Source organism: Anolis carolinensis, chromosome 6, assembly GCF_035594765.1.
Source record: "Anolis carolinensis isolate JA03-04 chromosome 6, rAnoCar3.1.pri, whole genome shotgun sequence".
In the NCBI taxonomy this organism is placed as follows: domain Eukaryota; kingdom Metazoa; phylum Chordata; class Lepidosauria; order Squamata; family Dactyloidae; genus Anolis; species Anolis carolinensis.
Window position 1 is genome coordinate 2702316 of NC_085846.1, and position 23525 is coordinate 2725840.

General features: G+C 41.3%; 1 protein-coding gene and 1 long non-coding RNA gene across 3 annotated transcripts in view; one reads left to right on the forward strand and one right to left on the reverse strand.

Moving 5' to 3' along the window:
- The window catches only part of agfg2 (ArfGAP with FG repeats 2), a 32316-nt gene extending 10181 nt beyond the window's left edge, over nt 1-22135 (reverse strand). Inside the window, exons 1-7 of one of the 2 annotated variants that reach the window (XM_062984011.1) lie at nt 21856-22135; nt 10991-11084; nt 7308-7423; nt 7083-7212; nt 4393-4528; nt 2898-3023; nt 764-866 (exon numbers count right to left, since the gene is read on the reverse strand). In XM_062984011.1, coding sequence (XP_062840081.1) covers nt 764-866; nt 2898-3023; nt 4393-4528; nt 7083-7212; nt 7308-7423; nt 10991-11084; nt 21856-22052 — 902 coding nt within the window. In that variant the 5' untranslated portion in view covers nt 22053-22135. The remainder of the gene's footprint in view (nt 1-763; nt 867-2897; nt 3024-4392; nt 4529-7082; nt 7213-7307; nt 7424-10990; nt 11085-21855) is intronic. The other variant, XM_062984010.1, reaches the window with a different exon arrangement.
- Nucleotides 22136-22422: 287 nt separating this feature from the next.
- The window catches only part of LOC134299954 (uncharacterized), a 41918-nt gene continuing 40815 nt past the window's right edge, over nt 22423-23525 (forward strand). Inside the window, exon 1 of the long non-coding RNA XR_010007204.1 lies at nt 22423-22646. This is a non-coding gene — a long non-coding RNA (uncharacterized LOC134299954). The remainder of the gene's footprint in view (nt 22647-23525) is intronic.

Genomic DNA, 23525 nt, shown 5'->3' on the forward strand with positions numbered 1-23525 from the left:
ACTCGGGGCGGTTCACATGGGGACAAGCCCAGTTCCAAAATAGAATAAAATACAGCATAATTAAACCAATGTAAAACAGGAAAAATAGTATAATCATACAAACCAGCATAAAATATCAACATAAAACATTAGAACATTATTTATTTATTTATTATTTAAACTTATATGCCGCCACTCCCCTAGGGCTCGGGGCAGCTTACAAGAAAGGCTAAAATCTAACAATTTAAAAACATCTTTAAAATATCTTTAAAAAACATCTTAAAAACACTCCCCCAGGGCTCGGAGTGGCTTACAAAAACAGCTAAAATCTAAGCAATTTAAAAACAGCAATAGCGGAGATCAAAAGCCTGCTGAAACAGGTGTCTGAACAAAATATACAAACTGGAAGATAAAATTCAGCAGACTCTTATTATTATTATTATTATTATTATTATTATTATTGTGTTTATTTATATCTAAACTTATTCTCTCCACAAGGTGACTCAAAGCGTCTTACACTAAAAGCACTTCAATACAACTTCAAATATACCAATATTTAAACAGAATTAAACATCATTAGTATTAAAAACAATTATACTAAAATCCATAAAAACATATTCAAAACGAAAAACCGCATCAGCCCCTCACCTTGGTCTTAAAAACCTTCTTCTTGAAAAGCCTGCCCGAAAAAAAGGCTCTCCAAGGCTGCTGCCCTCTGCCATTTACGGCCATTCAGAGGAAGAGCCTCACGCCAATCAAAGCAAAAGACAGAGCAAAGCCTTACCTGCTTGGAACTCCGCCCATTCTGAAGGCCCCGCCCATGTCCGGAATGCTGACCCCTGGTTGGCTGGCTGGGGAGGCCGGGAATCCGCCCAGGTGGGTGCCCCCTGCAAGGATGGCGTGAGTTGATGAGCAAAGTGACAGGAGGAGGAAACCTCTGCTCCACTCAGACAGGTCTGGGGAACCTTTGGGGGAAGGCGGAGGGGAGCCTGGAAAGGGGCACCCAGGGCTGGCCCAAGGTAATTTTCAAGTGTAAGTGAACAGAATTTTGGTGCCCCCCCCCCCTCAAATCAATCACTGAAAAATAAAAGCGTTGGATAAGCGAAAATGTTGGGTAATAATGAGGGATTAAGGAAAAGACTAAGTAAAGAACAACACTCTGAAAACAGGGGGGAAAAAAAAGAAAGGAAACAATCAGGGCCAGCTAACACTTCCCGGAGCCCCCAGATGGCGTAGTGGACTAAGTGACTTGAAGGTTGGGTTGCTGACCTGAAAGCTGCCAGGTTCAAATCCCACCTGGGGAGAGTGCGGATGAGCTCCCTCTATCAGCTCCAGCTCCATGCGGGGACATGAGAGAAGCCTCCCACAAGGACGATAAAACATCAAAAAAACAAAAAAAAAACATCCAGGCGTCCCCTGGGCAACGTCCTTGCAGACAGCCAATTCTCTCACTCCAGAAGCAACTTCGGTTGCTCCTGACACGAAAAAAAAAGAAAAAGCTAACACTTCCTAACCAAGGATGCCCCCAGGGAGGAAGCAGCCAGGCTTTGAATCTGCAAGACTATTAAATGCTAATCAAGCTGGCCAACTGCAACATTCACACTAGCCTCAAACAGAAAAGAATTCTTTCTCCCATCCTGGACCTCCACAGATAGATAAACCCCACTTACCTAGCTTCCAACAGACCTCAGAACCTCTGAGGATGCCTGCCATAGATGTGGGTGAAACATCAGGAGAGAATGCTTCTGGAACATGGCCAGGCAGCCCAGAGACCTGGCCTCGAGGAAGGGGCGAGAAGGAAGGGGTTCGCCGCTTTGGGGAGCAGAGAAGCGGCGTTTCTCTGCTCCCCAAAGCGGAGAACGCCTTCCTTGCTTCCCCCTAGAGCAGGGGTCCCCAAACTAAGGCCCGGGGGCCAGATGCGGCCCTCCAAGGTCATTGACCTGGCCCCCGCCCTCAGTTTTAGACTTAGGCTCGCCCAATGTCTGAAATGACTTGAAGGCACACAACAACAATCCTACTTGACTATCTCATTGGTCAAAAGCAGGCCCACACTTCCCATTGAAATCCTGATAGGTTTATGTTGGTTAAAATTGTTTTTATTTTTAAATATTGTAATTGTACTTTCATTTACTAATATTGTGCGATGGTAATAATATAATATATTGTGTATATATATAATATTGATACTAATATTATAATGTAATACAATATAATAATAATACAATATAATAATATTAATTATATATTATTACTAAAAATATTACAGTATAGTGGTATAGTACAATATAGTAATATTTTCCCCCGTGTCAGGAGCAATCGGAGTTGCTTCTGGAGTGAGAGAATTTGCCGTCTGCAAGGACATTGCCCAGGGGACGCCCGGATGTTTTTGATGTTTTTACCATCCTTGTGGGAGGCTTCTCTCATGTCCCCGCATGGAGCTGGAGCTGACAGAGGGAGCTCATCCACACTCTCCCCAGGTGGGATTCAAACCTGGCAGCTTTCAGGTCAGCAGCCCAACCTTCAAGTCACTTAGTCCACTACGCCATCTGGGGGCTCCAATATAGTAATATATAATGCTAATATTGTGCTATGCTGATAATATAATATATTGTATGTACATACAACTTGTAAGCCGCTCTGAGAGAGGGTGGGGTATAAATGTAGCAAATAAATAAATAAATAAATGTTGTTTTGGGGGGGGGGGGGTTTGCACTACAAATAAGATGTGCAGTGTGAATAGGAATTTGTTCGTATTTTTTTTTCAAATGATAATTCGGCCCCACAATAGTCTGAGGGACCATGAACCGGCCCTCCACTTTAAAAGTTTGAGGACCCCTGCCCTAGAGGATGGCACCACAGGCAACTGCCTAATTTGCCTCGCGGCTGAACCGTCCCTGGCACCCCAAGGAGGACCTTACCTGCATGCAGCGGAGGACTCTGGAAAGGGCTGTGGCCGGAGGCCATTGCGTCCCCAAAGGCCGAGGCCATGTGGCTCCCACCAAAGGCATCGAAACTGGTGAAGGTGGGGTGGCCTGGCACCGGGCCTGAGAGGGAAGGAGGAGAAACAGGCAGAGGGTTAATGCTGGAAATGACAACCTTCTTCACGCCTCCTCTAGGAATGTTTTTATTTATTATTCTGTTGCTTACTTATTGCATGCAAGTTCTGATATGCAGCTCTCTTTCCTCACTCTATGTTTTCTTGAGTAGTTGTGAGGGAGGGGCTAGAGAGCACATGATCCGCTCTGAGATGAGCACAGAGCACAGACTTCTTTAGACTTTGAGACTGCTCAGATCGCAGACTTACAAACACTTTCTGTTTATTTTGAGAGGGATGTTTTGACCAGATGGCAGAAACTATCTCAAACATATCCGTAACTGACTAATACCTTGTGTACCTGTGTTTTGAGTAAAACAAATATGTTTTTTTTTTACTAAAGTCTACTTTATTTTGTCTCTTGAGAGCATAATATAAACAAGTTGTTTTATGGGAGGGTAAATATATTTTTGTGCACTGAAAAACACTTCTGAAGAACTACTATTTTTATGCACTGGCATATTCTCTGTTTCCTAACAGAGCAGAGACAATAGGTTGTTCAGTCTAACAACTGAAGCCAAGTGCCTTGCATAAACACATGTGGTTGTATACCACTTGAGAAGATTCTACTCAAACAGGTTTTTGGCTTTTCTCTAAATGTTTATGAATACCATTTTCTAAGAGTAATGATCTGTTAATGTGGGATGTGTGTATTGATAGTGTTTAAATGCAATTTGTGCCATGCTTGCATTGCAACTGATTGCATCATCCAGAATGTACCATAGTGTGGAAAGGGTTAATTGCCAAGAAGCTATGATGACCTTGATGTGTGGCTGGAACTAGGGAGTATCCAGACACAAGTGTTTGTGCATAACGATTGCATCAGTTCAGTTGAGTTGAGTTCTGTCTGCCTAGAGTTCGAGTCAAGTTCTGTTGGAGAACAGAACAGTCCTGAGTTCGTCTGTTGTCTGCAAGTCTGTTTGTGTTGATTATTGCTGCATATAGTAAAACTTTGTAAATACTTTTACCAACGTCTCCAAGTGTCTCTTCGTTCTGTGCTCCACTGCTTCCATCCAACTACTGCTGTGCTGCATATACTCTGACATGATCTCTAAAAGGTCATGCTTTTCTAAAAGTTAACTATGTTTAAATATGTGAAAAGGTGTCCATAGGGTCACAGGGACCAACCCCATTCTGCCAGGAAGCAAGGCATAACAACCAAACACTGCCCTTGCAGTGGCTGTTAGAAATTGTGGAAGTCCGAAAGACCTGGAGGGAAGGCCCAAGTTGTCCCACGCCTGAGTTAGGGAGACCCCTCGACTGAGATCCGCCCTCTCTTTGGTCTAAGCGAACACCCGCAAGAATGGAGCTCCACTCACTCCCGAAGGCAGGGAAGGCTGTGAAGGCAGGTCCGGGCTGGGGGGCCGCAAAGGGGTCTCCTCCGATGTCGGCCAGGAGGTCCACGCTGGCTTTCTTGGCCGGTGGAGGGGCCGGCGGATGGGCCTTCTCTGGGGCCTGGAAAACAACCCGGAACGTCGTCAGAGAAGCCATCTCTCCCACGCTTCCCAGCCCTGAGGCAGCCTCGGACGTCCGTTCCAGCAGACCACCCCTCTCTCAGGGAAAAATCAAGAAACAGGTAAAGAGATGGGATCCAAAGGGATGCCTGAGGCAACATGAGGAGTAGGATTCCTTTGGCACAGGCACTGCTATTCTAAGTCACGTTCAAAGGTCTGGGAACTAAGTTGGGCCTTTCTGGGGGTCCCATGGAGGGCCAACTCCTTGCCCCGAAAAGCAGCAAGAATCATAGAATAATAGAGCTGGAAGAGACCACATGGGCTATGTTAGCGAGTGTGTATAGCGGAACCAGCAGCATCCAGTTAACACCATGTGCAAAAGACTCAGACCAGGCAGAGGAATTGAAAGAACAAAGGAACTTTACTTGTTGAGTTGAAGTTAAGTAAACAGTTCAGCAATCGTACAATGTCCCTGTAGTTGCATAGGATCAATAACTAATCAATCAGCATTCAATATATCCAGCATAGCATATTTAAACTGCTACTTGACCGTAGCTAGAGAGCCTGTCTTTTCTGTGCTCTCCCTGCAAGCTCAGATTCCCAACTGACAAAACCCAGCCATCTGCCAGCAAACCGATACTTGTTTGAGGCGTGGCTTGCCTCTGTAAAAGCTCAGCTCCCTTTTTGCAGAGATCTTTTGCAAGCGACTTTGCAAGGATTTCTTTACACACACACACACACATAGCAATTTGGCGCAATAGGCTATGTAGTCCAACCCTCTGCCCTGCAGGAAAAGCACAAGCAAAACACCCTTGACAGATTGTCCTCCAGCCTCTCTTTAAAAGCTTCCAAGGAAGGCGCTTCCACCGGACTCCGAGGCAGAGAGCTGCACTGCTGAACAGTCCTTACACTCAAAAAGTTCTTCCTCGTGTTCTGGTGGAATCTCCTTTCCTGAAACTTGCACCCATGGCTCCACTGAGTCTAGTGTCCAGGGCGGCAGAAAGGAGGCCCACTCCCTCTTCCTTATGACATCCTTTATACATTGCTCTCATGTCTCCACTCAGCCTTCTCTTCGGCAGGCTAAACATACCCAGCTCCCTAAGCTGCTCCTTATAGGGCAGCGCTTCCCAAACTGTGCACCTTGGCCCAGCCAGAATCAAAATCCGGTCCGCAAACCTCCTTCCTCTTTATTTATTTTATCTGTGGCGCAGACGGGAGAGCAAGCCAGTGCAATTAACTGCAATGAATCACTGACTAGGAGGTCATAAGTTCGAGGTCCGCTCGGAGCTATGTTGTTTGTCTTTGTCCTATGTTAAAAAGGCATTGAATGTTTGCCTAATATGTGTAATGTGATCCGCTCTGAGTCCCCTTCGGGGTGAAAAAGAAGGGCGGAATATAAATGCTGTAAATAATAAATAAATAAATAAATAAATAAATAAATTTATCTATTTTATTTTATTAATTTTATTTACGCTCCTTTTCCGCAGAACTGACCATTGCATTGGATCAACCACATCAGCTCTAGATGATTAAATATGATTTTCTGGGGGCGAGCAGATGGCGACTACTGGGTGGCATATGTTTTGTATTAGAAACTAGAGTTTTTGAACTGCAATGTTCTGAATCAGCGCCCCAAACAACCAAAACAAATCTAAAGTTGACCAAAAACGGATTCATAACCCTTTTGGTGGAGCCTCCGGTGGCTCAATGTGTTAAAGCGCTGAGCTGCTGAACTTGCAGACCAAAAGGTCCCAGGTTCAAATCCTGGGAGCGGAGTGAGCGCCCGCTGTTAGCCCCAGCTCCTGCCAACCTAACATGCCAATGTGAGTAGATCAATAGGCACCGTTCATGCGGGAAAGTAACGGCGCTCCATGCAGTCATGTCAATGGCCACATGACCTTGGAGATGTCTATGGACAATGCCGGCTCTTCGGCTTAGAAATGGAGATGAGCACCAACCCCCAGAGTCAGACACGACTGGACTTAATGTCAGGAGAAAACCTTTACCCTTTACCTTAACTACCACCAGTTCCTCAATACTTTATTTCCCATACCACCAGACTTCGCCACAGCAACGCGTGGCCGGGCACAGCTAGTAATAATAATAAAGAGGATTGTAAGAGACCCCTTGGGGCATATAGTCCAGCCCCCTTCTGCCTTTGTGCACCAAAAGCACTAGCAAAGCACCCCCTTGATGATTATTAATTAAATAATAATTAAAATGCCATTATAAACAAGCAAAGCTCTGGAAGGCACACACTGGGCGAGGGAGAAGGCGGGGACCGGATAAATGGCTTTGATGGGCCGCATGTGGCCCCCGGGCCTTAGTTTGGGGACCCCTGCCTTAAAGCATAGAGTCCATGTCTCTTTTAGACGGCGGTGCCTAGAATTGGACACAGTATTCTAGGTAAAGAGGCCTGACCAAAGCAGAAGAGAGAGGCACCAGGACCTCTTCCCTCAATCTGGACACTATTCTCCTTCGGATGCAGCCCAGAATCCCATGGGCTTTTTTAGCTGCTGCATCACACTCTTGGCTTAGTAGAATCAGTCCCCTACCTGGGAAAGCTTGGCTGCGGCTGTTGCAGAGGAGGAAGGCCCCGAATCACCCATCAGCGTCTTTGCCTCTGCGGTGGAGCTCTGGGAAGACAGGGAGGCCAGGCCTTTGGCTTGCTCTGGGGAGACGTACCTGCAGGAGAAGACACAGAAGAGGAGGATGGCCCATCTGCCCCCCAACGAAAACACCTTTCCAACCCTTCCCTCGGATTCTCCTTCCGCTCTCACCATCTCTTCTTCTCGTATTTCTCCTGGAGGAACTCCTTCACCTTCTGGGGGTCCTGGGAGTCCGGCAGCAGAGACGTCCGAGGGTCAAAGGTGCCCAACCAGATCTTGCGACAGGCCTGAAGGGAGAGGGGAAAATGGGCAAACTTCAGCCCTCCTCCAGGTATTTTGGACTACCAGCTCCCACAATTCCCATGCCTGATCTACCTACATTGTAGAATTAATGCAGTTTGGTGTCACTTTTAACTGCCATGGCTCGTACTATGAAATCTCAGGATTTGTAGTGTTACAATAAATAATAATAATAATAATAATAATAATAATAATAATAATACTCCTGTGGGACTTCCGAATCCAGACTGTGGGACTTCCGAATCCAGACTGACAAAGTTCTGGAACACAACACACCAGACATCACAGTTGTGGAAAAGAAAAAGGTTTGGATCATTGATGTTGCCATCCCAGAGGACAGTCGGATTGATGAAAAACAACAGGAAAAACTCAGCCGCTCTCAGGACCTCAGGATTGAACTTCAAAGACTCTGGCAGAAACCAGTACAGGTGGTCCCGGTGGTGATGGGCACATTGGGTGCCGTGCCAAAAGATCTCAGCCGGTATTTGGAAACAATAGACATTGACAAAATTACGATCTGCCAACTGCAAAAGGCCACCCGACTGGGATCTGCGCGTATCATCCGAAAATACATCACAGAGTCCTAGACACTTGGGAAGTGTTCGACTTGTGATTCTGTGATACGAAATCCAGCATGTCTATATCTTGTTTGCTGTGTCATACAATGTAGTTGTGTCAATAATAATACTTTTATTTTTCTATCCCGCCACCATCTCCTCGAAGGGACTCAGGGCGGCTCACATGGGGCGATGCCCAAAACAAAACAGAATAAACCAATTACAACGAATATCAAAACAAAACAGTAATAACATAAATCAAATAACATAAACAATTTGAAAATTTTAAAACTACAATAAAACACATAAAATCAGAACAAATGAGTAAAAATACATATTTGTAATCTACTCTGCCAAATGCGGATACCTCACAAAACTACAACTCCCAGCATCCCATAGCACTGAGTCATGGCAGTTAAAAGGTGTCAAACTGTATTATTATTATTATTATTATTATTATTATTATTATTATTATTATTATTATTATTAATATCCTGCTTCTTCTCTCCACAAGGAACCTCAAAGTGACTTACACTAAAATAATTTCAAAACAAGTTAAACTATACAAAATATTGCATTAATATTAATTCTATGGTGCAGATGGCACCGCTTAATCTTTTGCAACGGTTCACTGCAACTTTTTCATTGTCACTAGTCTATGAGAAGGAAGTCCATGTCCAGTGCCATAAAATGAAATGGTTTGTAAATGTTCATGAGTACTTATGCAATTTCCTGTGAAGTGTATCTCAAAGGAGGAGGCCATGACCATTGCTGTAGTGGTTCCTCCACTTGTGTCTTTGCTCTTTCGTGAGCATGATATACATGCCATGTACCATGGCGGGAAAAGCGGGATATAAATAAAATAAGTAGCTAAGTAACTAATAATATATTGTATGTACATATTCATATTCATAATATTACAATATAATACATAATAATAATAATGCACTATTTTAATTGTATATTATAATATTACATGTAACATTACTACAGTAGAGTCTCATTTATCCAACATAAACGGGCCGGCAGAACGTTGGATAAGCGAATATGTTGGATAATAAGGAGAGATTAAGAAAAAGCCTATTAAACATCAAAATAGCTTATGATTTTACAAATTAAGCATCAAAACATCATGTTATACAACAAATTTGACAGAAAAAGTAGTTCATTACACATTAGTGCTTTGTAGTAATTACTGTATTTATGAATTTAGCCCCAAAATATCACAATGCATTGAAAACATTGACTACAAAAATGTGTTGGATAATCCAGAACGTTGGATAAGTGAGACTCTACTGTAATAATATTGCAGTATAGCCATATAGTACAATATAGTAATATATAATGCTTATACTGTGCTATGCTAATAATATAATGTATGTACATATAACTTGCAAGCCACCCTGAGTCCCCTTTGGGGTGAGAAGGGCGGGATATAAATATAATAATAATAATAATAATAATAATAATAATAATAATAATAATAATAATAAATGTCGTAAATAAATTAATAAATACTTTGTTTAGCCAAATCTAACGCTAAATGACCATCCCAAAAATTAGGGTGCACATTAGGTTAGCATAATACGGTCACCTTAGTGCTGAGCCACAGCTGCCCCAGGACTGTGCCAGAAGCTCTTATTTGAAGGGTGTCACCTATAGTTTAACTGCCATAGATCAATGCTATATAATATTGGGATTGGTAGTTTGGTGAGGCATCACCATCCTTTGGCAGAGAAGGCTCAAGGCCTTGTAAAACTACTCCATAGCATTGAACAAAGGCAGTTACAAGTGGATTAACTGTCACTCTGGGGCAAGAGTGAAGAAGGGGGGCCAGGAAGACATCATTCCACCCTGTCTCCTATGTCAATATAACAATAAAATAATACATAATATTAATACTATAAAAGGTAAAGGTTTTCCCCTGACGTTAAGTCCAGTCATGTCTGACTCTGGGGGTTGGTGCTCATCTCCATTTCTAAGCCAAAGAGCCAGCGTTGTCCATAGACATCTCCAGGTCATGTGGCCACTGGCATGACTGCATGGAGCGCCGTTACCTTCCCTATTGATCTACTCACATTTGCATGTTTTCGAACTGCTAGGTTGGCAGGAGCTGGGGCTAACAGCGGGTGCTCATTCCGCTCCCGCGATTTGAACCTGGGACCTTTTGGTCCGCAAGTTTAGCAGCTCAGCGCTTTAACACACTGAGCCACCAGAGACACAGTGTGTTAATACTATATTATACTAATAATATAATATATTGTATACACAATAATATTATAATGTAATATGATACAATATAATAATAATGCACTATTTTAATTGTATATTATATATTACATATAATATTACTAACAATATTGCAATATAATAATAATAATAATAATAATAATAATAATAATAATAATTTTATTCTTATATCCCGCCCCATCTCCCCGGAGGGACTCGGGGCGGCTTACATGGGGCCATGCCCAGACACGACAGCACAAGTCAGATAAAACATTAAACCGAGCAGTAAAACTTCAACATGATTGAAAACAGTTATAAAAGTCAATATACACAATAATATTAAAATCCCGATTTGGGTCAAAAGATCCAGGCCAAGGTGCAAAGCAATATCAAGTTATCAGGGAGGGATAATTATACAGCAGGTGTAATACTTAAAGTGCTGAATGAATCCTAAAAACAATCCAGAGGGTCTACTGCTTAATAGGTAGACCCTATTAAGTAATAGGGTAAATTATGTACATATAACTTGCAAGCCGCCCTGAGTCCCCTTTGGGGTGAGAGGGGCGGGATATCAATGTCGTAAATAAATATTAGAGAGAGTGCACTTTTTGCCACTGCACATTACACCCATGAGCAAATACTTTTTTTGGTTTTGAAAATTGAGCTGCGCATGAGATTCAATGGTGCATGAGACTCAAGTAAATAAGGGCAAGTCAATAAAAGGTGCCAGGGAAGGCTCCCTGTTTGGACTACACTTCCCAGACTCACCTCGTTCCCACGGGTCTGGAGGAAATGGATCTCGCTCTCCGTGAAGGTCGTCATGGAGATGGACTTGACCCGGTGAGGAGGGTTCAGGCCTCGGCTGCAGGAAGGAGAGAGAGAGAGAAAGGGAAGCAGACACAGTTACAGGGCCCAGACTGGAGATTCATGAGCCAAAGCGGGCGTCAGGAGAGGAAGAGGAGGACGAGGACGAGGAGGAGGCCTAGACGCCAGAAATAAACACTGCCAAGGAAAGTAGGCTGTCTTCTGTGATTCCAGGCTGCATCAATAGGAGTCTGGTGTCTGGGATCAAGGGAAGTCACAGTCCCGTTCTTTTTTGCGTTGGTCAGACTTCACCTGGAATGACTCTGTGTCCACGTCTGGGCAAAGCAAGTCAAAAAAGAGATGGACAGGATAATAATAATAATAATAATAATAATAATAATAATAATAATAATATAATTTTATTTTTATACCCCGCCTCCATCTCCCCAAAGGGGACTCAGGGTGGCTTACATGGGGCCAAGCCCGAATAAAAGCAATCTATATATATAAAAGAGTGATGGCATCAGGGCAGCGGACAAAACAACAAAACTACAGGCCCCCCAACCTCGAAATTTGACAAGACAACCCATCATCCACGGCTCTAGGTTTATACAACAAAAAGAAAAGAAAAGTCCTAATTAGAGGGAAAGGAATAATTGTTTTTATCCAATTGCTGCCAGTTAGAGGACTAATCTCTGCCCACTTGGTCTCCTAGCAACCCATTCAGCCCAGGGGACAGGCCGAGTTAGGCCTCACTTAGGCCTCTTCCACAGATTATCTGATCTGCACTGAATTATATGGCAGTGTAGACTCAAGGCCCTTCCACACAGCTATATAACCCATTTATAATGGACTTAATGACAGGGGAAAACCTTTACCTTTTACCTTAACTACCACCAATTCCTCAATACTTTATCTCCCATACCACCATACTTCGCCACAGCAACGCGTGGCTGGGTACAGCTAGTAACAATATAAAACACAACAATAGACAAGAGACATGCACAATTAAAAATGTAAACCAATAAAGTGAATGAGAAAACCTTAATAAAAACATGGATTAAAATGGAGAGGTTGTAAAAATAGACTGGAATAAAGTGCACCATATAACTACAGTAGAGTCTCACTTATCCAACATAAATGGGCCAGCAGAACGTTGAATAATAAGGAGATTAAGGAGAAGCCTATTAAACATCAAATTAAGTTATGATTTTACAAATTAAGTACAAAACATCATGTTATACAACAAATCTGGCAGAAAAAAGTAGTTCAATACGCAGTAATGCTATGTAGTAATTACTGTATTTATGAATTTCACACCAAAATATGATATATTGAAAACATTGACTACAAAAATGCGTTGGATAATCCAGAACGTTGGAAAAGTGAGACTCTATTGTATTGTAAACATGAGGTAACTGATAAAGTGCTGCAAGAAGAGTGACCAAAAAGTCAAAGGTTTGGAAGCCAAGCCTTATGAGCTGGGTATGGTTAATGTGTTGTCGAAGGCTTTCATGGTCAGAATCACTGGGTCGCTGTGAGTTTTCCGGGCTGTACGGCCATGTTGCAGAAGCATTCTCTCCTGATGTTTCGCCCACATCTGTGGCAGGCATCCTCAAAGGTTATGAGGTCTGTAGGAAACGAGGCAAGCGGGGTTTATATACCTGTGGAATAATGTCCATGGTGGGAGAAAGAACTCTTCTCCTCGCGGGAAGCAGCCAGGCTTTGAGGCTGCCAGGCTATTCAATGCTAATCAAGGTGGCCAATTGCAACATTCACACCTGCCTCAGGCAGACAAGAGTTCTTTCTTTCTCCCACCCTGGACATCATTCCACAGATATATAAACCCCACTTGCCTAGTTTCCAAGAGACCTCACAACCTCTGAGGATGCCTCCCATAGATGTGGGTGAAACGTCAGGAGAGAATGCTTCTGGAACATGCCCATACAGCCCGGAAAACTCACAGCAACCCTATGTATGATTAGTTTGGAGAACATGGAGAGGAGATATGACTGCCATGCTTAATTATTAATTATATTTTTATTATATTTGTTTATGCCCTGCTTTTTCCTCTCCCGAAGGAGACTCAAAGTGGCTTTAAATATCTGACAGGACGTCGCATTGAGCTTGTTTTCTCCTGCTCTAGAATCTAGGACACAACGGGGCAACGGATTCAAATGGCAGGAAAAGAGATTCCTCCTAAACAATAGGACAGAACTTCCTGATGGCAAGTGGAAAACACTGTTTGTCAGTGGAAAACACTGCCTTGGAGCCCAGTGGAGCCTCCTTGCCTCTCTGGAGGTTAAGCACAAACTGGGTGGCTATCTGTCGAGAGGGCTTGGGTGGTGTCCTCCTGCCTGGCAGAATGGGGTTGGACTGGACTTGGGGTCCCTTTAATGCTAAGTTTCTTCTGTTTCCTTCTATAGAGATCTTTAAATAGAGACGCATGGCCATCTGTCAGGAGTGCTTTGGTGGTGTCTTCCTGCCTGGCAGAAGGGGTGAGACAGGATGGCTCTTGGGGTCTCTTCCAACTCTAGGATGCTATGAAACTGTCAGGATTTGGAAATTACCTGGCATCTCCTAAGTGACAGCAGTTAATACCTCACAATCTGTAAAAGAGTTAAGCTACTGTAATTACAGTAGATTCTATGATTCTAGAGTCTCACTTATCCAAGCTAAACGGGCCGGCAGAACATTGGATAAGTGAATATGTTGGATAATAAGGAGAGATTAAGGAAAAGCCTATTAAACATCAAATTAGGTTATGATTTTACAAATTAAGCACCAAAACATCATGTTATACAACAGATTTGACAGAAAAAGTAGTTCAATATGCAGTAATGTTATGTTGTAATTATTGGATTTATGAATTTAGCACCAAAAAATGATATATTGAAAACATTGAATACAAAAATGCATTGGATAATCCAGAATGTTGGATGAGTGATTGTTGGATACGTGAGACTCTACTGTAGGTTGTAGTGGTTAATGTAATGGGAATAGTATACAGGTGGTAGTTACACTGCTTTATGTCAATAGGAGAGAGAATGGGACCCCGGCGGCTGCAACTGCGATATGGAGAACCCAGGTAAGGCAACCCAGCCGCACAACCACGCTGCCCCTCCCTCTGGGCCCCTTCCCCTGGCCATGCCCTCCGCCCCGACCCCTCGGATCCGCTGACACCAGGGGTTTTCCCTGCTCCCTTGGCGGCCGTGTAAATTATTAAAAAGACGGAATCAAATATTCAGAGCAGCACTCAAGGGAGGCGCTGACACCAGAGTGACCGCACGGCTGTCACCGGAGCCAAGAGGGAGGCGCAGAGAAGAGAGAGGCTGGCAAAGGCACTTGCTCCATCCGTCCCTGGTGCGCCTCCAGATTTTAAACAATTCTTAAAAGGTTTAATATGGTAACATGCTCCAGGGTTTTGTGTTAAGCCTTGTAGTAAGCTGCCTTGGGTCCCGTATTCGGGGGCAAACTTGGCGCTCTGTTATTAGGGCCAGGAGAGTTCTCAAAATTAACTGGCAAGTTGCTCAACAGCATGAGCCAGCATGAGCCAGCTGCAACAAATCACTCTGACCAAGAGGTCATGAGTTCGAGGCCAGCCCGGTGCCTGCTTCTGTCTGTGTCTCTGTTCTATGTCAAGGCATTGAATGTTTGCCTTATATGTGTCATGTGATCCGCCCTGAGTCCTGGGTGAGAAGGGCGAAATATAAATACAGTATTTATTTATTTATTTACAGCATTTATATTCCGCCCTTCTCACCCCGAAGGGGACTCAGGGCGGATCACATTACACAGATTACGCAAACATTCAATGCCTTTTTAACATAGGACAAAGACAAACAACAACATAGCTCCGAGCGGGCCTCGAACTTATGACCTCCTGGTCAGTGATTCATTGCAGTTAATTGCACTGGCTTGCTCTCCCGTCTGCGGTAGAATCTCACTTATCCAACACTTGCTTATCCAGCATTCTGGATTATCCAAAGCATTTTTGTAGTCAATGTTTTCAATACATCGTGATATTTTGGTGCTAAATTCATAAATACAGTAATTACTACATAGTATTACTATGTATTGAACTACTTTTTCTGTCAAATTTGTTGTATAACATGATGTTTTGGTGCTTAATTTGTAAAATCATAACCTAATTTGATGTTTAATAGGCTTTTCCTTAATGCCTCCTTATTATCCAACATATTCATTTATCCAACGTTCTGCCGGCAATGAAGCAGCTGCTCCCCCCTGTGGCCACAATTGAACATTCCCTCAGGAGAAGGTTAAATTGCCTCTGCGTCTGTCTGTCTCTGTTCAATGTGTTTATGGACATTGAATGTTTGCCCTCTGTGTGTATAATGTGATCCACCCTGAGTCTCCTTCGAGGTGAGAAAGAAGGGCGTAATATAAATACTGTAAATAAATAAAAAAAAATAAATTTTGGCTGCATCAAAAGGAGTCTAGTGTCCTGGTCGAGGGAAGTCACAGTGTCTCTTTATTCAGCCTTTTCCAGACTTCTTCACCTGGAATAATAACCTTGTGACCAGTTCTGGGCAAAAAAAATTCAAGCAGGAGATGATAGACAAGAGGGAAAATGATTGACAAGAGGTGTGGAAAGGCCATCTAGTCCACCCTATTTTGCTATTCATAAGACATCAACTTGGGCCCTCCAGGTGTTTTGGTCTTCAATTCCCACAATGAGGAAATCCAAAACACCTGGAGGGAAAGCTGAATGTTGCCCATGCTTGGCTTAGATGGTGTCTTACAAATTGCACAATGGGGATGGACTAGATCAGGGGTCCCCAAACTAAGGCCCGGGGGCTGGATGCGGCCCTCCAAGGCCATTTACCTGGCCCCCGCTCTCAGTTTTAGACTTAGGCTCGCCTAAAATCTGAAATGACTTGAAGGCACAACAACAACAATCCTACTTGATTATCTCATTGGCCAGAAGCAGGCCCGCACTTCCCACTGAAATCCTAATAAGTTTAAAGTATGTTGGTTAAAATTATTTTTATTTTAAAATATTGTATTGTTCTTTCATTTACCAATATTGTAAATGAAATATTGTAAATGAATGATATGGTAATAATATAATATATTGTGTATACATATAATATTGATAATAATATTATAATGTAATACAATATATTATTTATTTATTTATTACAATATTTCTACCCCGCCCTTCTCACCCAATAGAGGACTCAGGGCGGCTAATAATAATAATAATAATAATAATAATACAATATAATAATATTAATTATATATGATATATTAAATGTAATATTACTAATAATATTACAGTATAATGGTATAGTACAATATCTATATATATAAAAGAGTGATGGCATCACGGCAGCGGACAAAACAACAAAAGTAAACACCCACAACCTCGAAAATTGACAGCACAACCCCTCATCCATGCCTCTAGGTTGATACAACAAAAAGAAAAGAAAAATAAAGTCCTAATTAGAGGGAGAGGAATAATATTTTTTATCCAATTGCTGCCAGTTAGAAGGCTAAGCTCTGTTCACTTGGTCCCCTAGCAACCCACTCAGCCCAGGGGACCCTTTACCTTCACTACCACCAATTCCTCAATACTTTATTTCCCATACCACCAGACTTCGCCACAGCAACGCGTGGCTGGGCACAGCTAGTAGTAATATATAATGCTAATATTGTGCTATGCTAATAATATAATGTATGTACATACAACTTGTAAGCCGCTCTGAGTCCCCTTTGGGGTGAGAGAGGGTGGGGTATAAATGTAGTAAATAAATAATTGTTGCTGGGGTTTTTTTTTTGCACTACAAATAAGACATGTACAGTGAGCACAGGCATTTGTTCATTTTTTTTTCCAAATGATAATTCGGCCCCTCAACAATCTGAAGGACCATGAATTGGCCCTTCACTTAAAAAGTTTGAGGACCCCTAGACTAGATGGCCCTTGGGTGACCCTTTCCAATTCTAGGATTCAATTATTCTATGATGACCCCCCCTCCAAATGCACCTCCTGATTATTCCCATCTCTGCTGAAGTCTTGCAAAGTCACCGCAGCATGACTTTGGCTTCGTTAGTTGGAATCAATACATCTGTATCGCAATCTGCCTTCCACTTTTCTCAGCATCCTCATCTCATCCGAGCCCCGTTGGCTTCTTCCTTGGAGACTTATATTTGCTTACAGAAAGGAGGACTGGTGGGCCTGAAAGTCAACAGACTTGAATGATCAGGGCTACAGTTTGAATACGGAAGATACAAGTGAAGGTGTTTAAGATCGAGTCAGGTGGTGCTGTGGTTTTGAATATGTTTTGATGGATTTTAACTGAATTTTTAGTTCTGTTTGTGTTAAACTCTCTTTTAATGTTGGCATATTTGTATATTTTAAATTGTTTAGCAATGCTTTTGTGTTCAAGACGCTTTGAGTCCCCTTTGGGGTGATAAAGCGGAGTATAAATAAATATAATAATGATACAAGTGAATAAAACAGGAGCCAGGCAGCTTAATAATGGAGCTCCAAGTTTGCATTTACTCCTCAATCCACCAGTTAAAGCAGGGGTCCCCAAACTTTTAAAGCAGAGGGCCGGTCCACAATCCTTCAGTCTGTTGAGGGGCCGAATTATCATTTGAAAAAAAAATACAAACAAATTCCTATGCATACTGCACATGTCTTATTTGTAGTGCAACAACAGCAACAACAACGAAAGAACAATACAAATACAATATTTAAAAATGAAAACAATTTTAACCAACAAAAACCTATTAGGATTTCAATGGAAAGTGTGGGCCTGCTACTAGCCAATGAGATAGTCAAGTTAATTAGGATTGTTGTTGTTGTTGTGTGCCTTCAAGTCATGTCAGACTTTGGCCGAGCCTAAGTCTAAAATTAATTATTTATTTACTGCATTTATTTACTACATTTATATCCCACCCTTCTAACCTCGAAGGGGACTCAGAGCAGCTGTATGTACATACAATATATTATATTATTAGCATAACACAATATGAGCATTATATATTACTACTAGCTTTGCCTGGCCACGTGTTGCTGTGGCTTATGGGAATCCTTTGTTGGCCAGGTGGAATAGCAGTGAATAGCCTTGCAGTCTCAAAGCCTGGCAGGGGCCAGGTAAATGACCTTGGAGGGCCGCATCTGGCCCCCGGGCCTTAGTTTGGGGACCCCTGAGTTAAAGCTTCTAGGCCCAATGTAAGGGATCCACCTTCTTAGGCAGAAATGCCTCGGGGGCAAAATGTTATTTATTTATTTATTTATTAGCGACATTTATATCCCACCCTCTCTCACCCCGATGGGGACTCAAGGCGGCTCACAAGTTATATGTATATACAATATATTATATTATTAGCATAGCACAATATAAGCAATATATATTACTACAGTAAAGTCTCACTTATCCAACATAAACAGGCCGGCAGAATGTTGGATGAGCGAATATGTTGGATAATAAGGAGGGGTTAAGGAAAAGCCTATTAAACATCAAATTACGTTATGATTTTACAAATTAAGCACCAAAACATCATGTTTAACAACAAATTTGACAGAAAAAGTAGTTCAATACGCAGTAATGCTATGTAGTAATTACTGTATTTACGAATTTAGCACCAAAATATCACGATGTATTGAAAACATTGACTACAAAAATGCGCTGGATAATCCAGAATGTTGGATAAGCGAGACTCTACTGTATATTGTACTAAACCACTATATTGCAATATTATTAGTAATATTGCATGAATATAAATATAAATTATAATAGTGTAATAGTATAATAGTGTGTTATTATTATATTGTATTACGTTATAATATTATTACCAATATTATATGTATATACAGTAGATTATATTATTAGTATAGCATAATGTAAGTATTACATATTATATTGTTACATTGATGTAACAATATAATTATATATATTATATTGACGTAATATATATAATTATTGACATAACAATATAACAATATATATATATTATATTGTTATTGACATAAGTCAATATGACATACTATGAAAAAGTAGGCCCCATCTACACTGCCCCATCTATACTGCCATATAAAATTCATATTATCTGTCTTAAACTGGATTATAGAGCAGTGTAGACTCATATAATCCAATTCAAAGCAGACAATCTGTAACCCTCCTCGAGGAGAGGCAGATAAGAAATAAAATTATTATTATGATTATAATCTGATTATAGGGCAGTGAAGATCCAGCCTTAGAGAGGCCTTGGCTGATATACAACCCTGCTCTCTACCTGCAAGAATCACTTTCATTAAGCCACCCAACAAAGTGGACAGAATCTCCTCTCTATCGGCATAGAAAAGACTGTAGTTCCCATGTTATTGAGAGATCTGGGATCTTAAGGCTGAGGTTGCAATTAACATGGAGGATGTGCTGCAACTTCTCCAAAACCTGCGTCACAGAGACAGTAGTTTGCCTTTGATATTCTGTCCGCTCCTCTTTATATCTTCCCTTGAGAAAGAAGAGTCCCCAAACAGAAACTGAGAAGGGTCTCAGAAGGCACATATTAACGAGCTATTCCAACTGATTGACATAATATGGACCACTTACACTTACAGGCTTCTTGATTCTGGTTATTGCTATGGATTCAGACATATCTGGACATTAAAACTTGATTCATTCTGTTAGATCAGGCATGGGCAAATTTGGGCCCTCCAGGTGTTTTGGACTGCAACTCCCACCATTCCTAACAGCCTCAGGCCCTTTCCTTTTGCCCCTCAGCCGCTTAAGCTGGAGGGCCTAAGTTTGCCCATGCCTGTGTTAGACACAGGAAAAACAAATGGAAAATCCTTCAAAATATAAGCCAAAACAAATAACTATCCCTATTTTTGTTCAATTGAGGGCTTGGAAAAAGTTACTTTGGACTACAAATCCCATACGACCTCAGCCAGAAGGATTCATGAGAGTTCAGACCTGTAGAAATTTGTATGTTTTAATATGTATCTTTTATAGAACTATATTTTAATACATGTGTTTACAGAATTGTTTGTGTGTTTTGACTGTGCTATGACCTGCCTCGAGGATAGGCGGGTAGGAAATAATATTATTATTGTTATTAGTCCATAAATTATTATTCTTCGTCCATAAAATTATTAGTATTTGTCCATAAAAGTATTATCATTAGTCAATCCATAAAATTATTATTATTAGTCCATAAAAGTATTATGATTATTAGGTCATAAAATTATTATTATTTGTAGAATTTTTAAAATATTTGTGTGTTTTGACTGTGCTGTGACCTGCCTTGAGAAACAAGGATAGGCGGGAAAGAAATATTATTATTATTATCAGTCCATACAATTATATTATTATTATTCCATACAATTATTACTACTAATAGTCCATAAAATTACGATTAGTAGGTAAAGGTTTTCCCGACGTTACGTCTAGTTGTCCCCGACTCTGGGGGTTGGTGCTCATCTCCATTTCTAAGCCATAGACACCTCCAAGGTCATGTGGCCACTGGCATGACTGCATGGAACCCTGCTACTTTTCCGCCGGAGCAGTATCTATTGATCTACTCACACTTGCATGTTTTCTAACTGCTAGGTTGGCAGAAGCTGGGGCTAACAACAGAAGCTTGCTCTGCAGATTCGAAACACTGACCTTTCAGTCAGCAAGTGCAGCAGCTCAGCTTAACCTGCTGTGCCAACTAATTATTATTAAACCATAAAATTATTAGTCCATAAAATTTAAAATATTATTATTACTCCATAAATTAATATTATTAGTCCATAAAATTATTATTATTCTAAGTCCATATATTATTATTAGTCCATAAAATAATTATTCTAAGCCCATAAGACTGCTATCATTATTATAATAAGTCCATTTATTATAGTTCTTATTCGTCCATTAAAATTATTATTATTAGAAGTCCATATATTATTATTATTATTAGTCCATAAAATAATTATTCTAAGCCCATAAGACTGCTATCATTATTATAATAAGTCCATTTATTATAGTTCTTATTCGTCCATTAAAATTATTATTATTAGAAGTCCATATATTATTATTATTGTTATTATTAGTCCATAAAATAATTATTCTAAGCCCATAAGACTGCTATCATTATTATAATAAGTCCATTTATTACAGTTCTTATTCGTCCATTAAAATTATTATTATTAGAAGTCCATATATTATTATTATTGTTATTATTAGTCCATAAAATAATTATTCTAAGCCCATAAGACTGCTATCATTATTATAATAAGTCCATTTATTACAGTTCTTATTCGTCCACTAAAATTATTATTATTAGAAGTCCATATATTATTATTATTAGTCCATAAAATAATTATTCTAAGTCCATAAGACTGCAATTATTATGTCCATTTATTATTATTATTCGTCCATTAAAATTATTCATTATATAATAAATCCATTTATTATTGTTACTATTCGTCCATTAAAATTATTATTATTAGAAGTCCATATATTATTATTAGTCCATAAAATTATTATTAAAGTCCATATATTATTACTAGTCCATAAAATAATTATTCTAAGCCCATAAGACTGCTATCATTATTATAATAAGTCCATTTATTATAGTTATTATTCGTCCATAGAAATTATTATTAGAAGTCCATATATTATTATTATTGTTATTATTAGTCCATAAAATTATTATCATTATTCCAAAAAAGTAACTTTCCACAGCTAGCCTCCTCCTCCCTCCCAAGCCCCGCCCTTTGTTTTCCATATGTAAATCAGGCCCCGCCCCCTGCGGCGAAGAGGGCAGCCCAGGCCCCGCCCCCTCCCTGCGAGGCCCCGCCCACGTCCACTCACAGCGCCCCCGAGCAGGTGGTGCAGACGAAGCTGCCGATGGTGATGTCGACGTAGGTGACGCCGCGCTGCCCGCACTCGAAGCAGAGGCGGCTGGCCGGGGCCGAGCTGACCAGCTCCCGCACCCGGCGGGACCACACCTCCGACTCCGCGTCCCGCGGGGAGCCCGGCTTCCTCGGCCCGCTCCCGCCCGCCGCCATCCGCCCCGGTCGCGGCCCCCTCAGACACTGCCGCCTCACGCCGCGCCTCTGCGCATGCTCCGCTCCGACTGCCCGCCCCCGCTCCCCTGCCCCCGCCTTTCTCCACACGGCGCATGCGCTGCGAGAGGCCTCAATTCAATAGCCCGAGGGCGAAAGGACGCGCATGCGCTGTGCTGCCACGCGCGACTCCCCCCGCGACGTCCTTGCGTAACTTTCCAGCACGCGCGCCGTACGGCGCGCGTGCTGGAAAGTTACGCAAGGACGTCGCGGGGGGAGTCGCGCGTGGCAGCACAGCGCATGCGCGTCCTTTCGGGCTCTTGAGTTGAGTCCCTTTACGTAACGCATGCGTGGCCCCCTCCAGCTATTTAGAAAGAAGCGCATGCGCGTCGTGTCGCTTCGAGCTCTGACTCTCGCCGCGCATGCGTATTCCGCTTCCCGCTTTTTACCTCAGCCTGAAGCGCTTCCCGCCCAAACTGGAATGGCTTCTTTTACCTCAGACCGACGTGACCCGATCAAACAGTTTTAACGTATTTTTTTTAGTATTTATCTTCCATTCCACGCCATAAGATTTCAAGGCAGGTAGTCCTTGGCCAGGTAGGTTTTCAAACTATGCCAATTTTCTCGTTTTTTTATTTTATTTTTATATATTAATTACCTCCGTTTTAAGGTTTTGAGGGGAAAACAACGGTCCCTGCTGAGGTACATTGTACATTGATCTTCAAAATAATAATAATGCCCCCTTTTTTCCTGGGAAAAATTGAGAGCCAAATGGACAATGAAAAAACATGTATGTGGCTCACAAATGTGGCTCGCTTATCCAACGTTCTGGATTATCCAACACATTTTTGTAGTCAATGTTTTCAATATATCATGATATTTTGGTGCTAAATTCGTAAATACAGTAATTACTACATAGCATTACTGTATATTGAACTACTTTTTCTGTCAAATTTGTTGTATAACATGATGTTTTGGTGCTTAATTTGTAAAATCATAACCTAATTTGATGTTTAATAGGTTTTTCCTTAATCTCTCCTTATTATCCAACATATTCGCTTATCCAACGTTCTGCTGGCCCGTTTATGTTGGATAAGTGAGACTCTACTGTATATTAATTTATGTCATTACTGGAGAAGCATGGGATAATCACTATTATTAATTCATTTCATTACTGGAGAAACAGGTGGAAAATAAAATAATAATATATAGAATCATATTCATATTGTTGGAAGAGACCCCATGGGCCATCCAGTCCAATCCTCTGCCAAGAAGCTGGAAATCGCATTCAAAGCACCCTATAAAATGATTATTGTAATATAACATTATTTTATTATTATAATTCATTTCATGACTGGAGAAGTGGGTGAGAAATAATAATAATAGCATATATATCTCATTTGCTGTGTCATACTATGTCTTTGTGTCAATAATAATACTTCATACTGGAGAAGTAGGTGAGAAATAAAATAATAA